Source organism: Trematosphaeria pertusa, assembly GCF_010094035.1.
Source record: "Trematosphaeria pertusa strain CBS 122368 unplaced genomic scaffold BU26scaffold_8, whole genome shotgun sequence".
Classification (NCBI taxonomy): domain Eukaryota; kingdom Fungi; phylum Ascomycota; class Dothideomycetes; order Pleosporales; family Trematosphaeriaceae; genus Trematosphaeria; species Trematosphaeria pertusa.
Window position 1 is genome coordinate 1,328,644 of NW_022987219.1, and position 16,408 is coordinate 1,345,051.

At 54.1% G+C, this 16,408-nt stretch overlaps 9 protein-coding genes across 9 annotated transcripts; 6 read left to right on the forward strand and 3 right to left on the reverse strand.

Moving 5' to 3' along the window:
- Window positions 1–664: 664 nt before the first annotated feature.
- BU26DRAFT_330844 (uncharacterized protein) lies at window positions 665–2,729 on the reverse strand. The gene is made up of 2 exons (XM_033822182.1): window positions 2,443–2,729; window positions 665–2,395 (listed from the first exon to the last, which is right to left on the reverse strand). The coding sequence occupies exon 2, from the start codon at window positions 2,364–2,366 to the stop codon at window positions 771–773; it is 1,596 nt and encodes a 531-aa protein (XP_033683292.1). The 5' UTR covers window positions 2,367–2,395; window positions 2,443–2,729; the 3' UTR covers window positions 665–770.
- Window positions 2,730–2,770: 41 nt separating this feature from the next.
- On the forward strand, window positions 2,771–4,240 carry BU26DRAFT_485850 (NAD(P)-binding protein). Its single transcript, XM_033825898.1, has 2 exons — window positions 2,771–3,120; window positions 3,168–4,240. Exons 1-2 carry the CDS (start codon window positions 3,061–3,063, stop codon window positions 4,077–4,079), a joined length of 972 nt encoding a protein of 323 aa, XP_033683293.1. The 5' UTR covers window positions 2,771–3,060; the 3' UTR covers window positions 4,080–4,240.
- A 656-nt stretch (window positions 4,241–4,896) lies between these two features.
- Window positions 4,897–5,416, forward strand: BU26DRAFT_520006 (HAD-like protein). Its single transcript, XM_033829200.1, has one exon. The coding sequence runs from the start codon at window positions 4,940–4,942 to the stop codon at window positions 5,405–5,407; it is 468 nt and encodes a 155-aa protein (XP_033683294.1). The 5' UTR covers window positions 4,897–4,939; the 3' UTR covers window positions 5,408–5,416.
- A 432-nt stretch (window positions 5,417–5,848) lies between these two features.
- Window positions 5,849–7,795, forward strand: BU26DRAFT_531643 (alpha/beta-hydrolase; the record flags this gene model as incomplete). Its single annotated transcript, XM_033831043.1, has 2 exons — window positions 5,849–6,075; window positions 6,166–7,795. 2 exons carry the CDS (start codon window positions 5,849–5,851, stop codon window positions 7,793–7,795), a joined length of 1,857 nt encoding a protein of 618 aa, XP_033683295.1.
- Window positions 7,796–8,046: 251 nt separating this feature from the next.
- On the reverse strand, window positions 8,047–9,503 carry BU26DRAFT_428599 (FAD/NAD(P)-binding domain-containing protein; the record flags this gene model as incomplete). The annotated part of the gene is made up of 2 exons (XM_033823796.1): window positions 8,047–9,203; window positions 9,257–9,503. 2 exons carry the CDS (start codon window positions 9,501–9,503, stop codon window positions 8,047–8,049), a joined length of 1,404 nt encoding a protein of 467 aa, XP_033683296.1.
- An 800-nt stretch (window positions 9,504–10,303) lies between these two features.
- BU26DRAFT_520008 (uncharacterized protein) lies at window positions 10,304–11,487 on the forward strand (the record flags this gene model as incomplete). Its single annotated transcript, XM_033829201.1, has 1 exon — window positions 10,304–11,487. The coding sequence occupies exon 1, from the start codon at window positions 10,488–10,490 to the stop codon at window positions 11,484–11,486; it is 999 nt and encodes a 332-aa protein (XP_033683297.1). The 5' UTR covers window positions 10,304–10,487.
- A 399-nt stretch (window positions 11,488–11,886) lies between these two features.
- BU26DRAFT_330892 (uncharacterized protein) lies at window positions 11,887–13,205 on the forward strand. The gene is made up of 2 exons (XM_033822183.1): window positions 11,887–11,924; window positions 11,982–13,205. The coding sequence occupies exon 2, from the start codon at window positions 12,089–12,091 to the stop codon at window positions 13,115–13,117; it is 1,029 nt and encodes a 342-aa protein (XP_033683298.1). The 5' UTR covers window positions 11,887–11,924; window positions 11,982–12,088; the 3' UTR covers window positions 13,118–13,205.
- A 245-nt stretch (window positions 13,206–13,450) lies between these two features.
- Window positions 13,451–14,521, forward strand: BU26DRAFT_565698 (uncharacterized protein; the record flags this gene model as incomplete). Its single annotated transcript, XM_033833424.1, has 1 exon — window positions 13,451–14,521. The coding sequence occupies one exon, from the start codon at window positions 13,451–13,453 to the stop codon at window positions 14,519–14,521; it is 1,071 nt and encodes a 356-aa protein (XP_033683299.1).
- Window positions 14,522–14,784: 263 nt separating this feature from the next.
- Window positions 14,785–16,377, reverse strand: BU26DRAFT_551631 (uncharacterized protein). The gene is made up of 2 exons (XM_033832112.1): window positions 15,163–16,377; window positions 14,785–15,107 (listed from the first exon to the last, which is right to left on the reverse strand). Exon 1 carries the CDS (start codon window positions 16,330–16,332, stop codon window positions 15,172–15,174), a length of 1,161 nt encoding a protein of 386 aa, XP_033683300.1. The 5' UTR covers window positions 16,333–16,377; the 3' UTR covers window positions 14,785–15,107; window positions 15,163–15,171.
- Window positions 16,378–16,408: the final 31 nt, after the last annotated feature.

Consider the following 16,408-nt stretch of genomic DNA (forward strand, 5'->3'; position numbering starts at 1 on the left):
TCGGGTTGGAAAACGGCAAGTCAAGAGCAAGGATTCCAGAACTGGGAGAATATTTCTGGAAGGCCGATTCCCAGGTAACACGGAGCTTGGCCCGGATATTAATATGTGTCTGTCCAATCCAGAGGAAACCTAATTTAAATATTGCTGGATTGAAACATAGATTGATTGATTATAGATTTGAAAGTCTCGGGAAGGAAAATCGGGTCCCAAGTTTCTAACGGGATGATGGGGCAAGCGACGTGGCATTTCGCTTAAATGCGCATGCATTGGGTTCACTTCCCCCACGTGAGAGCATCCATAATAAGCGACGAGGGTAATTATGGTTGTAAAGATGACGCAATGCGATCCTCTTTGCAAGAGCACTCGTCCGAATTATCTCCAGAAGCTCTGTTCGGCGTAGCAGTTCGTTACCCAGGTAGTTTCCCTGCGCATAGGCTTTGTTTAGGGAGATCTCCGTCCAGGCAAGACCGCGAGCAGCATAGCCTTTCTTCGCTCTGTATCTCTCCTCTTACTCCTCTTGAATCTTCCTTTAATCTTGGCTTCTATCAAATTAGTTGACTAAGTGGGTTACCGGCACGCTTCACTGCTAGTGATAAATTATACCCGACTTCTCGCTGCGTGCACGGCCTGCGTGAGGATTTCTCTCACTACGGAATGCCGATCCCCGGATCGGATACGTCGAAAAGTGCTGCTCAAGTCCAGAAAACTCCACTCATGACTTAAGCCATATGCGCCTGTCACTGTCGCTTCTGGGTCTGCTGGGGCTGGGACTAGCTGGAGTGGCTAGCACCCCAGGCTCGTGCAATGACTGCCGCCAATTCATGCCCTTCTATCCGTTTGAGCGCATTGAGATCCAGCAATCGACGCCTTCTCTTCGGCTCGTAAGGTTGGGGCGGCCGCCGCTTTGTTTGACTGCATCTTGAGGGCCAGTAATCGTCTTCCTCCATGCCCCATCCTCCCTCTGTGCCCGGACGGATGATGTCGGTCCCAGGTAATTCTATGTCGGCATTTTCGATAATGCGGAGCTCCACGCCAGACGCTTCGGCCGCGGATATGCATTGGACCATGCCTCTATAGACGCCCGTGAGCGCAAACCACCCCTCTAGTTCAACGAGCTCCAAATAGGGTGTGAACTGCTGCCACACGGCTAGGAAGGCAGCAATCGGGGAGCAAAGGAATATAGATTGATGCCGAGGCTTGACGATACTGAGCGTGGTAATGTTGGGAGGAAGGAGGCGGGAGATGTTCATGCCCGGATCAACGATGAACGTCGATGCAATTTTGAGATGCTTCAGCGCAGTGAGCTCGCGCAGACAAACGATCCCGGGTGTGCCTGAACTCTTGAAAGTGTTGAGCAAAAGCCGTGTCAGGGTGTCCTTGTGCAGCTCTAGCATAAGAGCGACTCTGCGAATATCCAGATCCGATCTCCCTTCGTGCTCGAAGATGATTGTTTCCACCTCGCGGCACTCACGGAGGAGTGTACAGACATCCTCGTCTTGTAGGGATACCCGCCGCATTTCGAGGTGCTTAGTAGGTAGCCAGAGCCACTCTGGAGTGTCAGCCATACGGCGCTTCATGCTCTCAAGATCGCTCCTAGTAAAAGGTATGTCGGGTATCACGTTATCGTCCGTGTACATGTTGTAAATGTACAGGGCTTTTGGCTTCAGAGCATGCAAATGCGGCACAACATGTATCATGCTGCGCCTCTCCATATCGACGTCGTCGTCTAGAGTCGGTGCGTCTGGCTCTACCATGAGCGTCCTAGTAGGTATAGCTCGCCGCCCAGATTGTAACGACCCTCCCAGACCGACAGGTCCGACGAGCATAAGCTTCTCGAGTGGGGTGAATGGCTGTTTCCTCGGAGGTAGTCCTACGAACCTCGTGTAGTCGTCTCCTGCTCTCATCTGAACGATCCGGCGCAGGCGCTTTAAATTGGGCAGATGAGCTAGCAGAAGAGCCAGCCAGGCATCATCTCCATTACGCCGCAAGTAGTAAACCATAGAGCTATCGGTGATGCCCTTGGTTGCTAGAGCATCAACGGCCACTGATACTACCTCATCAAGGTCCAGAAGTTCGTCACAGTCGAACACGCGAAACTCATCCACGGGTCGCAAGGGTTGGTCAACAGTGACTTCTTCTACAATAGCAGCTAGGTCAGGCCGCCGTATCAGAAAACTCGCAACGTGATGTAACCGGGTAGAAAAGACGGCTGGATTCGTCTGCGAAGGGAAAGTGACGTGTCCGTATAGCCATGGCGTAGCGAGTCTGTACAGCTGTCTCGAGGTGCGAGCGAGGATAGCAAGAGTGAACCGATGGTCAACGAAAGATATGATGTTATCAATAAGTTCTTCTGGAAGGGCATCCATCGTGAGGGTGTGCCGTGTAGGTCCGCAGTCTTCAAAGATTCAGTTCCAATAATGTGTAGGTCTCAGGCTCACATACAGTGTTTAAGCCTGTCCGGGTGATCAAATCGACGGAAGGCAAAGATGGATAATTAGATCGCCGTCTAAGAGTGCTGCAGCTAGGCAGCCTCTTGCGGTAAAATATTCTCTGGATTTGAGAACCTGCTATATAGATACAAAGAAGCTTATATAGCTAACTATACGTGCGACTGTACTGACCTGCGAAGGTCTCCAGGGCGGCCGTTACGTGGGTTGTTATATCCGGAAAATTCCGCCAAGTGCGGAACGGACCGGCCTCGGAAAAACCATTGGCCGTGCCGAGGCCCCTTCGAATCGACCAATTCTCAGCGATCCTCAAACAAAGTCTTCTCTCCACATAACGTCAAAGTCGCGACGTTCTCAAAAGTGTCATTGACGTTGGCTATATTTAGAGAAAGACATCGTGGCGCGCTCAATGGATGGCACACCGCCCCTTCCTGGACTGGCAACCTGCCACAGCGAGATCATTATGACGACACGACTGCACACGCCTTGGACGTGTCGTGGGTTCTCTTTGCATACTCACTTGTAACTCACTGCAGCGCAGACACATCGAAGAACTGTCACCATTGACTCAACTCGGCAGAACGCCAAGACACAGATTCCTAACTACACCACGATGTCTTTGACAAGCAACAAGTTTGATCCAAACAAGGATATTCCAGACCTCAGCGGCAAGGTACGCAGGCGTACACCCGATCGTGAACGCTTACTGATAGCCACTAGGTATACGTTGTCACTGGCGGCTCAGCGGGCATTGGCTTCGGTATCGTCGCGCACATCCTCCAACACAACCCCGCGAAGATCTACCTTCTCTCCAACAAAGAGCAGCACGCCGATGAAGCACAGGCAGAGTTGGCAAAATGGGGCGACGCCAGCAAGGTGGAGTGGCGGAAGTGCAACCTCGAGTCGCTCAAACAAACGGACGAGGTTGCAAAGCAGCTGGCGAAGGAGCTGGATCGGCTAGATGCGCTCGTCTGCAATGCTGGGCTAGGCGTCGGCGTATACAACGAGACGGAGGACGGAGTAGACAGTCACATGCAGGTCAACCACTTCGCACAGGCCCATCTAGCCCTGACGCTGCTTCCCGTCCTTCAAAAGACCACCGACTCGCGTATCGTCTTCCAGTCGTCGGAATTGCACCGCCCATCGTCGGCCTCGTTCGAGTCGATCGAAGAGATTAATAAAGACATCGGCGCTACCAATCTCTACAACCGCACCAAGCTCGCCCAGGTCCTCTTCGTCCGCGAGCTCGTCAAGCGAATCAAAGCCGATCAGTTCGGCACCGTTACCGCCGAGAAGGGCCAGCCCTGGATCAACGCAACACACCCGGGAGGCGTGAAGACGGATCAACAAGACCAGGCTGTTGAGGCATACGGCACGCTTGGTAAGATCAGCGTAAAGGCTATCCGTCCGCTCATGAAGGATCCGGTTGATGAGGGATGCCGACCGGCGCTATTCACGGCTACGAGCGATGATATCGTCAAGGAGAAGATCCAGGGCGAGTATATCGTGCCTGATCGCAAGGTCACGGATGTGTCCAAGCATGCGAAGGACGAGAAGGTGGCTCTCAACCTCTGGCGGCTGACGAAGGAAGTGTTGGAGACGAAGCTCGGCAATTTGGATTATGCCATGTAATCAGGCAGTGAAATGGAGCAGGCCCTATATTGTGGCGTATTACCAATAGGGTCTAGAGGCTTGGTCATGGAGTCTGAGGCTCGGAAGGTGTAGTCTTGATGCTCCGATACTTGCTATGCTGGGTAATTTCTCCATCAGTGTTGAACACTGCAAAGTACAAGAGGGCGTGTGTGCGCCCTATTCATGAGCAGTTTCGTCTGCTTTAGTCATCTTCGCCACATGAGCCGACTACATTGCGCCCTGCCTGGCGTCTACGGCGTTTAAGGCGCGAATCACACACCTCTTAGGAGAATCATGTCGACCACATCGAATAGTCGCGAGTATGTTGTCGTCTCTCTCCACAACACTCTTGATTACACAGTATCAAGATGTAGCACGCAGGGCGCGCTTTCCGTGCGTCATCGGGCCGAAGTGGGGCTGGGATCTCTGGGCGAAGACAACAGCAACGCAAGAGATAAATACTGACCCTCAGTGTGTGAATTCATTTTTGACGACTTCTTTCGTGTTTGTTGCTTCAGTATAGGTTCACGCCGTCTTCTCACGCTGTGTCCTCGGCCTTTTTATTGCTTCAACCACATCCCATTTTCCATCACCCACCAACCATGGCCAAGCTCACAGACTTCAAACTCCTCTCCTTCGATGTCTACGGGACGCTGATAGACTGGGAACGCGGCGTCGTCAACGCGCTCCAGCCGTCCCTCGAAAGGTCCGGGAAGTCTGACATAGATCCCAAGCACATCCTGGAGATCTGCCACGTACTCGAAGCGCCCGAGCAGAGCGCGAATCCCGGGCTGATCTACTCGGAATTACTTACCACGATCCATCCGAAACTGTGCAAAGAGCTAGGATTGCAGGAGCCAATGAAGGAGGAAAGCAAAGCGTTCGGCGACAGCGTGGGGAAGTGGCCCGTGTTTCCGGACACGGTCGAGGCACTGAAACGGCTATCGAAAGTCTACAAACTCGTCGTCCTCTCCAACGTCGACAATACTTCCTTCTCTGCGTCGAACGCCGGACCGCTGCAAGGCTTCCAATTCGACGCCGCGCTCACGGCGCAAGATATCGGGTCGTACAAGCCCGACCTCAAGAACTTTGAGTACATGCTTAAAGAGGTGAAGGAACGATTCGGCGTAGAGAAAGAGCAGGTGCTGCAGACGGCGCAAAGCCAGTTCCATGACCATCATCCGAGCAAGGAGATAGGGTTGAAGTCGTGCTGGATATATAGGCCTGGGGCGATCATGGGAAATAGGGAGGATCCGGTGTGGGATTGGAAGTTTGATACATTGGGGGAGATGGCGGATGCGGTGGAGAAGGAACTGGCTGGGAACTAATGAGCTCCCAAGGTCGGTGCTGGCGGGAAGTGCCCAATTGGAGGAGCACCGTGATGTGAATGTTTCAATATCTGCCACGTGTATCTCAGCCTTTTCATCCTGTTCCAAACGCGCGTCATGACAAGGGGTCAGTGAACAGCCGCGGGGAGCCCAATGGGGTTTAGAGATCGAACACTTCTTGGCACGGATCGATCGGCCTTCGTACACATGCAAACTACGCCCCAGCCAAGACCCTTCACTTTTAATCTCTCCGTAACAGCCAAAATGAAGGATTTCTTGCGATCCTCCATCCAACATATCAGGAACCAATCCCGCGGAGGAATCCAACGCGCAAGGCCCACGTTCTGGCCCAGACAAGCTTTCTGCTAAGCCACGCCAAAACCGGTTAAGCGCTGACCAGGGGAAAGTGCGACACCTAAGAACCGTCCCAAGATATCTGCCATGTCTTCGCCATCACAAATCCATCAACGACGTGCTCGCTATCCTCGCCCAACCTCCCTGGACTACGGCTCCGCTGCTTCTGCCGCCATGGCGGCCACGCCGCGCCGAGCGGAGAGCCCCACCACTACCGACGATGCTTCCCCGCCGGATGGCAGCATTGACGAGCCCCTATTACCCGTGGATGAGAGTCCGCGCGAGCACGTGGGATTCCGGAAACGTTATCCGGGGTTCCTAAGGAGGAATTGGAAGCGTGTCGCTGTCGTCGCATTGCTTTTGGCGCTTCTAGGGCTTGTTTTATTATTGCGATTTGCGTTCAGACCGAGCGGCCCAGTACTAGAGGTTCCTAGCACGCCGCTTCTCGTTGCTCTTCCAGGGTATAGCACGTTTAAGGGGGTGAGAGTGCTTACGAGCTTGAACCGGAAGATGACCTTTGAGGAACCCGTGGATGCATGGCTGGGTGTGGAGTATTCCAGGCAGCCAGTGAACGAAAGCCGATTTGCGCCTCCTGACTGGCCCGAGCCGTTCAACGGGACGAAAGACGCAACCGATTACGGTCCGATATGCGTCCAGGCCTGGTCCAACCCGACAACACATTCCGAGGCTTGTTTGACCTTCAACCTGTATCGTCCGGCTGGGATTCAGGACGGGGCAAAACTTCCGGTCTTCGTTTTCCTGCATGGCGGCGCGTTTGTTGAGGGAAGTGGGAAGAGTTTTGATGGCGCGACTTTCGTCGCAAAGAGCCAGGAGCCGCTTATCGTTGTTACGGTGCAGTACCGGATAGGTGCTTTAGGGAGCCTGCCGAGCAAGTTGTTTGAAGAGGAGGGGTTGCTGAACCTAGGTGTGAGGGACCAGAGGATGTTGTTAGAGTTTACGCAAAAGTACGTCTCGTACTTTGGAGGGGACCCCGAACGAATTACGCTAGGTGGACAGAGCGCGGGCGCGCATTCCGTCGGCATCCATCTCTTCCACAACTATGGCGATGACGAGGGAAAGAAGCTGTTCAGCCAGGCGATTCTAGCCTCCGGGGCACCGACGGCAAGGTCTTTTCCTGCGGCGACATACCCGCTTTACGAGCGCCAGTTTCAGCGCTTCATGGACTATCTCGACTGCCCCATCTCGCCCAACTCCGAAGCGCTCTCGTGCCTTCGAAATGCGTCAGTCTCATCGATTCAATACATTTCCAAAACCGTCTTCAAGGACTCGAAATACAACATCACATGGCCCTGGCAACCCGCCTCACCCGGCCCGCTTCTCGAGAAGCGCGGTTCCAAATCCGGCGAAGACGGCACCTTCTACAAGATTCCGACCCTCATCTCCTCCACGACCGACGAAGGAAAGTTCTTCGCGCCCAAGAATCTGTCTACCGGCGAAGAATTCACCGCTTTTGTTGCGAACATGCTGCCTGGCCTTACGGACGACGACCTTGCTGATCTAGACGCCCTATATCCTGACCCTTCGAATGGAACAGGCCCCTACGCCGACCACACCGGCGCCTTCCAATCCACGCAATTCGAGCGCATCGGTGCCGCCTATGGCGACTACTCATACATCTGCCCCGTGCAGGAAACAGCACGCCTGCTCGCCGCAGCCGGTGCACCGGTCTACAAGGCGCGTTTCAACACGCCCAACTATGCGTCTGCACACATGGGCGTTCCGCACGCCTCAGACGCGCCATATTTCAACGGCGTCACGGACGTCGAGTCCCCAGATATTTCGGAGATTTATAGTAGCTATTATGCGAGTTTTATCGTTAGCGGCGATCCGAATAAGTACGCAGTGGAGGGTGCGCCGGTTTGGGATCGGTATTGGGGGGTAGGGAGTGGCGAGTTGGCGGTGGGGAGCGAGGAGAGGGGTGGTGTGGTTATGGAGGAGGAGAGGGCGGGGATTAGGATGGTGGAGTGTAGGTGGTGGAGGGATCCGGAGAGGATGAGGAGGTTGAATAAGTGAGGAGCCGTCAGTGCGCGATTTGGTGATGTTCGGGATGGTGCATAAGTGGCGTTTCGTTTTGTGTATATATCGGCACGGCGTCTGGATACCATTTCGAATACTGGAGTATGCTTCCCATGAGAATATACAACTGATTCGGCACCAGGCCCACGGCTCCATTTCCGCATCAGCTTATGAATTGCACTCAAAGATTACGGTGTTCCGCACATTAGTCATAGCAGCAGCCACGAAACAGTTCACGGACCGTCTGATCACGCAGCCGCACTCACGACCTCAACACCCACCTCTCCCATCTTCACCCCCTCGGCCGCTTCATTCTCCTCTGCCCTCTCCCCCTCCACCACATCTGTCAACCCCATAAAAGCCAGATTCCTCGCCCACCCTAAATCATCCTGGAAATACGCCTGCATCACCTCGACTCCCCACTTCATCCCATTCGTCTTGTCCCACAGTAGACACTGCTTTCCGACCGCGAGGCCAATGACCGCAGGCCAGGAGGGGAGTTCGGTGAGTGGATATGATGGAGTAAGGTCAGTCGTAGCGGTGGGAAGGGCCTCGGAATTTAGGATCGAAGCGTAGATGTTCTGCGCGGCGGCTTGCCCCATTACCATGGCGGAGCCGGCGCGCTTGATGCCGGACCAGGCGACTACGTCGCCGACACCGTAGTGCGAGGAGGCGTTCGGGATGGAAGCGTTGAAGGAGAGCGTGGGGTGGACGAGGATCTCTTTATCGGCGTTCAGGCACTCGGTGGGGAGGACGTCGGTCGTGGGGATACCCTTTTTCGTGGAGTCGATGACGAAGTCCGCGGCGAGGGTGTCGCCGCTGGCGAGCGTGATGGCGAACTGGCCGGACGGTAGCTCGGCGACGGACGCGCGCTGGCCCAGGACGACGTGCACGCCTTCTTCTTCGAGGATGCGCTTAGCTTGGTCTTTTACTTCAGCGGGGAGCGGCTCGGAGGAGAGGACTCGGGCGCGCGAGTGGACGAGCGTGACGTCGATGCAGGGGTAGTAGTTCTTGATCTCGCCGGCGAACTCGACGCCCACCGCTCCCGCGCCGATGATGACGACTCTGCGTCCCGCCTGTGGATGTGACGGATCGCCGCCGACGATCTTGGCGATGAAGCCCTTCCCGTCTTTCAGGTACTCTTCGTAGCTGCCCGCCTTAGGCACCGCGGGCCAGTGGCGCTTCAGCCCAGTTGCCATAACGAGGTAGTCGTACGCCTGGTGCTGCGTCGTCCCGTGTCGATCCAGCCACTCCGCGACCTTACTCTCCGGGTCCACCTTCCTAACCGATCCGTGTTTGAAATGCAGATTCGGCTGCCGCAGCTCCTTCAGCTTCTCAAACCTCTTCCACATTGCCGTAGTATGCTTCGGCGCGACATGCGCGAGCGGCGCGCCGACGGAGTGGACTACATTCCCCACAGTCAGTGACAGCGGATGCCAGCAAGGAAAGAAAACACACAATACCCATCCCGCTCATCAATAACGGTGATCTCAATCCCGTTGCGGCTCTTCGCGCCCTTGAAGTCCGGACCAGGATACACACTCTGCCGCGCTTTCCCCTTTTCGTAGTCGAGCAGGTTGACGACAGCACTGAGGCCGCCATACGCGCAGCCCACGACGAGCACGCGGTGCGGACTGCTCGACAGCGACAAATTCGCCAAGGGGCTCAGCGGGTTCAGCGCGTCGGAAAGGGCTTGCAGCCTCATCGCGAGAAAAGAAACGTGGAATACGAGACCGGACGGAAATACGAGGGTGGGGATGAGAGATGATCTGATAAGATAGAGGCGTACCGTGGCTTTTAAGCGCCTGCCGCCGATGTCGGACAGCCGGGCTTGGCGCGTCGGCCAGGCAAATCAGTCCACAAGGCCCACAACCGGAAACGGCGGACTTGCGGTCAGGTACCGCCGTGGGGCGGCGATGTGATTGGACGGGAGAAGGGCCATTTTATCTGATCCGCTGCTAGCGTGCTTGGCGGGGAAGAAATGCCGCTCGGAATTGTGGACGGAATTCTTCGTCATCCACGTACCTCGGACAGACGAAGAAAGCGAGCACCGAACACTCGAAGAGTCAAGAGGAATGGAGGTTGGACTCGGAGTTGTGCGTACACGTAGAGGCCGGAGCGGTGAAACATCAGCGGATATGTGACGCATGCTAGGTATGTCCAAACGTTAATTAAATGGCGATGAAACGCCTAATTACCTAGGTACACCCACTTGACATCATCACTACGCCGAGCTCGGCCGGGATAGCTAGGAACATTTCTCAGGAGCATACTGTGGGTCAATTTCCGCCTACCTCTCGGGTCACGTGATACCCTAACTCAGTTCCTCTCCGAGACTTCCATCCTCTTCAAGGATTCGTCTCATATCAATCTAGCTTGTTTGCAGTCACTGAGCCCTCCTGCCACTACAGCCTTCACACATACCTAGGTACAACATCCTAGGGTAGTGAATCCTCGCTGGAAGCTGGTACTATAATGCAGTGCGCATTCCGAACTTCCTCCTTCCGTGCCCGCTCACTCCTTTCACGCGATGCCCATCCCCATATGGTCTTCTGGCATTGTGCGCCAATTACAAAATCACTGACGCCGTATATTCACAGGCCATGGAACGGCAGCGTAGATATATCACCTGTTCTCCCCTTCGCCCATCCGCACTCTACAACCCGCCACCGTGCGTATAGATTTCAGGATGGACGACCCCAAAGTCAAGCACATTTTCTTCTTCGCCTCCTTCAACCGCGAAGACTACATCGCCGGCAAACTGACACCTTCAGCCCCGTCCGCAGAGCATGTCTGCCCGATTTGTTGCGATGAGTGGGACCCCTCGAACAACGCAATCGTCGCAACTCACTGCAAGCACATCTTCCACCGCGAGTGCCTGCTCCGTTGGTTCTCGAACGACGCCGTAGGCAACTTCAATACGTGCCCCGGTTGCCGCGCCAAATGCTGGGGAACAGCCGAAGACTTCGAGGAATGCGCGCGTCGAGTAGCCGAGGAGATCCACCGGAACTGCGAGAAGTGCGCCCACATCTGGGAGCCTGTTATGAAACCCGTCTATCTCCGGCAAGTGTTGGGCGTCGATATTGAAGATGCCTCAAACCCGCACCGCTTCGAGCAGGCGCTGGCTCGCATCCTGGATATACCCGAGATTCGCGCGATCTCGGAGGATACGGATATGTGGAATGGTTGCCTACTCAAGGCCTACATTGTCGCGCGCTTTGCGCAAGTCTATCGTCCGCAGATGAAGCCGCAGGAGTGGACGGCTATTCTTCGCGAGCGAGGAAGGTGGTTTCAGCTGGCTGAGGACGATCTTCTTGCATCTGATCCTTCCTCGATTATCTTCAGTGGTAGGTACCAGCGCAGCCTCGCCTACGACGTACATCTCACTACGGGCCTGTGGCGGGAAGTCTGCTGGAAGGTTTGGGACCGAGAGGGAAAGGTCCTTAAGCAAGGCTCGGTCACTGTTAAGGGGAGGCAAAATGTGACTCTGATGAATGAATCCGGGATTGAGGTGGTCCTTGGAGCTGGGTCTAACTCTTCCGATCAGCTTACGGTTCGTGAGTGCTTACCAGGGCGGCTCGCGAAATTCACGGTTGAAGAGGAAACGTTCACGGTGGTGGTGAGGGCGACGTCGGGGAACATGCTCATAGTAGCCTTCAGCTCTTGCGAATATGCAGCTCCATCCTAACCGGCGAGGGGGAATGACGAATGCAAGGGCCGAGGATGCTCTGTAGAGACTACACGTTAAGACAGTACTACAGGGTGCAATCAATGCAGCACCGGTGAGCCGAACATTTCCTAGAGGGTACACTCTAGGCTGATGCTAAAGTTATTCTCTTTAGCGTGTAAAATGATCCAGTGTACAAAGTTATTCTCCGTTCAGGCGCTTAGTTCTATTTCCTATCTTTTTGCAACCAAGGGGTGCTTTTGCAGCCATGTTACCATCCATTTCGGCTTGTTGGGCCGGTTTAGATTCTACTTGGCTTCCAAGGTTTTGGGGGAGCTTTATCCGAGTGAGTTGGCTAATCCTTTGGTAGCGAAATTTCTGTGTTCCAACGAGTGACGGGGTCGAGCGTCAGCCTCAACAGTTCGAGAAGCTATCCGATTGAAACATGGTTGGCGCATTGTAAGCTCACAATGTATTATTTCACGTCCGGCAGAAGAGAACCTCACACCACCCAAGTACAAAATTCCCCTTTTTCTTCGACAGGATGTTGCAGAAGAACTATCCGATTATAAACATTTTCGGTATACCCACGCGACCTCTACGCCGCGACGCACATTGTTAGAATGGCGCACTATCCACCCATCTCCCGACGGGACTACATCCGAACCCGCCTCACCCCAACCGGCCCATCCGACGAAGCAGAATGCCCAATCTGCCACGACGCTTGGAACGCCGAACTCCTCAACAACATCGTCGCCACCCACTGTGCGCATGTCTTCCACAAAGCCTGCATCCTGGAATGGTTCCTCAAAAGCGACCTGGACAACAACAACACCTGTCCATTCTGCCGAAGACACTGCTTCGTCCCAGTCCTAACCACATTCCGCATCACGGAAGAAGACACGGACGTAGAAGTAATCGCAGAATTCTTCGAGCGATTCCAAGCCACATATGGAGGGGAAATGCAGGTTGATTATCTGCGTGAGGTGCTCGGATTCAACGTCCAGGATGCCGAGGACAAGGACAGGTTCCGGAATCTGCTGGACTACTTCTTCAACATTACGGATGTCGACATGGTGGAAGGCTCTGCTCCTGAGTGTGGCGACGTCGCGCACAACTTGATGCGCTCTTGGATCATCCTTGAAGTCCTACACTGCCTTGGATGGCTGATGGAACCAGAGGTGTGGAGCAGCCTTCTTCGCGAACGCGCGGCGTACTTTAAGAGAGCTGAGCATTACCTGCTAAATGTGCCTGCGACAAGGAGCCCGGACTTCTTCGACGCGGTTGTGCGCTACCAACGGCTCCCGGTGTTTGAGTTCCCAGTCACGAGTTGGTCAGGAACCCGCCCGGTAACGGAGGTCATTCGCAGCCTGATCAGCGTAGAGCGTCAGGTCCCGGAAGTAAGCACTTTGGCTGTGCGGTCCGGGCAGGCAGAGAACAATGGACCGTGCGGGGATGTGATGCTGTCGGGAGCTTTTGGTCTCTTAGTGAAGCTGTGTTCACGAGAGCTGATGTGTGTGGTTGAGCTGCAGACTGGATGCCTCCATCGTGTTATTGTGGATAACGAGCGGCACACTGTTATGGTTGAGACGAGTCGGAACAGGATCCTTCTATTTACATTTATCTTTGGGGACATTGATGCTCGAGGGTGATTTCAAGGCGCTGTGGGCTAGGATATGATTCCATATTGTGATCAATTATTTTTTGGGAATAGAAACTTCACTCCTAGCACTTCGGCGGGAGTTCAAGTAACAGGCATTCGAAACTCCGCACCGGCTTGTATGTGCGGCATCCACTTTCACCTAAGCGATAGTATGATAATGGTGGTGCGATCGCTTTCACCATCGAATTGCAGAGATATAACACAGGCTTCCTCTATGTGACGGGGCCCACCCTCGGCGTGGTGTTATTATCTTTATAACGCGTCAACTTCTAAAACAGTTCCACAACTCACTTCAGAGATTTCTCACACAACCAACTTCACCATGGCTTCCGCCTCGCGAGACGATTACATCCATAACAACCTTACGCCCAGCAGCCCATCCGATGAAACAACGTGCCCTATCTGTTCGGAAGACTGGAAACCGCAGACCATGGAAATCGTGACTACACACTGCGGTCATGTTTTCCACAAGGACTGTGTGATTGCATGGTTGGAGAGCGAGTTTGCGGGGAGTTCCAATACTTGCCCTAGCTGTCGCAGCGTTTTCTTTGAGTCCTCCTCCGACGGCGATGACGAAGAAGACAGTGAAGACGATGAAGACGACTATGATGCCCCCATTGCCGCCATTGGTCTTATCTTCCGGGAAACGTTCAGTGTTATCTTACAGGCCGATGCACTGCGCCAGCGATTTGGCATTGACCTGACAGACGTATCCAAGCCGGATCGCTTCCGACAAGCGCTCGAGGCCACTGTCGAGTACGCCGGGGACGCCGGGCTTCCCCTCATGGAACACCCTGAGATGACACCTGCAGGTGTTCAGGTGATCAAAGCAAGCGCCACGCGTGGCTTGCTCGCCAACGAGATAATCAGGGTGAATGAGCACCTGATGACTCCGGACGACTGGGTGGAGATGCTAGGGCAGCTATCAGCGTGCCGAGAACAAGCGAGTGATCCCGCGAACTTTGCAGACACACAACACGTAGACACTCTTGTACGAGCCGTCGACTACATGTGGATGGCATGCGTGAAACCTGACCCATGCTACACGCTGCGGCTTTCTGAACGGCGGCCTGGCGCATGCCTCACCAGTGTCCTCTGGGCAATTTCGTCGAACAACCACCCTGTCCAAAGGGGAAATTTGGAGTACCGTGGTGAGCAGATTAACCTATTCGACGACGGCCTCGTTCAAAACTACCTTCACTTCCAGGTCGAGGTGGCCGTTCAGCATGACGGGCACAATCCCGTACTCCGGATCACGGAACTACAACCGGGAAGCGTCTCCCGTCTTATGGTTGCTGAGGGTATGGCTCGGGTCGATATATTGACGAACGATGGGCCGGTCGTGGAAGTGACGCCAGTATTTGCGGATGGACCTTTCGGCCTGGGGCCTTAGTCTGAGTTCTGAGCGAACGATCTGGCTGCTTAGATCCAACGAGCTTGCTTCCTGTGAGATTATGTGAGAAGTCCTGCGTTGAAAGAAGTGCGCAAGGTTTTCAACATAGAATAGCAGGGGCATGATGATAAGCATCATCCAACGCCGAGTGATTTGATAACCTGAAAATGATCAATCAGAAAAGGGCCACGGATTTTGTATGGAGTTCGGTGACACCACGGAGTCACATCCCATCACCGTTTACACTGGCCGTGGAAGCCCCTGTGATGTATGATGTTGTGGCATTCTAGATATCGAAACTACATTAGGAAGCTCTCAACCGGAATCGATCAATGATAGTAGAGACATGAAATTTGGGGCTGAGACAAAAAGGCGAAAATGCCTGTCGTAAATTCCATCGTCAGAGTCACCAAGCTCGGTACGGCCGTCGAGGATTTGTTGTTGTGTTCTTAGGTGCTCCAAAATCACCGAGATCTTACGAAAGGACCCAATCGAGTAACTCCATGTACAGTGGGTTTGATCTGAAAAGATTGGATAACGAAACGCAAGAGCAGGTGCGGGGTTTTCACGGTTTTGGTGAAAATGGCTGCGGTCTTTTAGCGGATGAGCCCTTAAGTATTTTGGGAAGAGGGAAGCATTACGTGTATATTCTAGTGTTGCGGGTTAGCCCCATAGAGGCGCTCAGCGATTGCCCTTGCTTTATCCCTCCAGCTAGGCTCCGGTTCCACAACTTTGAGTCCTCTCTCCTTCCTCACTCTGATCGCGCGTTCCCTCCACGCAATCCAGTGTCCCACTCGCTGGTGCCGCATCACTTCAGACCCGAAGTCTTCGTTAAACGTTTGCTCTGCCAGTATCTGGCCCACATCCAACTCTTTAGTGATCTCTCCATTGACTTTGAAGACTATGCTGCCGATGCGTTCGTGCAAGATACCTCCGTAGGAGGCATAGTGGTATCCCATTCGCAACAGCCTCTGGATTTCACCACGAAGTTCGGATTCGAGCCATTCAGGCCGCAGCATCTTGAACTCCTCTTCGTTGGGCCTTCGTGACCATATGTGCAGCTGCATTGCTGTGTAGATTTGTTCCGGGGTGACTGGCTCCGGAGGTAGTAGGCTCGTGTCTTCAGGATCTATGAAATCGAGCTCCAGACAGTTAATGGTTACGGGTTTCTGCTCGTCGTGCGTGCAACGCCCGACCGGACCGGCGTGTAAGAAGCGCTCGAGTAAGATGTAGAACATCCAGACGTAGCCGGGTGGTCCACCACATCCTCGGCGCCATATATCACGGAGGTGCGCCTTAGAGATATTCCTTTCAAAAGTTCCTGTACTCTGGAACACTGCGCGGACGTGGTTGACCCTTTCCGATAGTACTGGAACCAATGCCCATGTCGGTGCGAGATACTGTTCTTTGACGAACTTCACGTCGAGTTCGTAGTTTGTGCCTTTCGCGGGAAGTCGCTCCAGATTCTCCTTCGTCTCAGCGTGCAGTTGCTTGTTGGTAAGCAGCAGAGGGAGGCAGGTTGGAGTATAATCCGCTGCGTCCTTGGAATAGAATACGGCGGGATAATTCCAGCCGGCCAGGCTGATGTCGCGCAGGACCTCACGATCCTGATCCTCGATTTCGGACGGCGTTCTTGGAGTTTCCCGACAGGACAGTAGGATGAGAGTGATGATCTCATCCCTTAGCTCTCGTGGGATAGTTAGGAAGTGCGGCATACCAGCCGGAATAGAGGAGGGTTGACCGTGGATAGACGATCTAGATTGGTGCTTGGCACGATGGGGATGGAGTAGTCGGCGGGTTAAGGCTCGCATTTTTGATATCTAGTGTTTGCTATGCACATCGAGGAGTGGCTGTTGTTCAAAGGTTGTTAAGGGACTAAAGACCATG

What these genes read in the sequence shown, in the direction of transcription:
- BU26DRAFT_330892 (XM_033822183.1), top strand. Translation starts at nt 12,089, where the DNA reads ATGGCGCACTATCCACCCATCTCCCGACGGGACTACATCCGAACCCGC.
- BU26DRAFT_551631 (XM_033832112.1), bottom strand. Translation starts at nt 16,332, where the DNA reads ATGCGAGCCTTAACCCGCCGACTACTCCATCCCCATCGTGCCAAGCAC.
- BU26DRAFT_330844 (XM_033822182.1), bottom strand. Translation starts at nt 2,366, where the DNA reads ATGGATGCCCTTCCAGAAGAACTTATTGATAACATCATATCTTTCGTT.
- BU26DRAFT_485850 (XM_033825898.1), top strand. Translation starts at nt 3,061, where the DNA reads ATGTCTTTGACAAGCAACAAGTTTGATCCAAACAAGGATATTCCAGAC. An exon ending in TTCCAGACCTCAGCGGCAAG is followed by an intron (nt 3,121 to 3,167) that starts GTACGCAGGCGT and finishes GATAGCCACTAG; the next exon opens with GTATACGTTGTCACTGGCGG.
- BU26DRAFT_520006 (XM_033829200.1), top strand. Translation starts at nt 4,940, where the DNA reads ATGAAGGAGGAAAGCAAAGCGTTCGGCGACAGCGTGGGGAAGTGGCCC.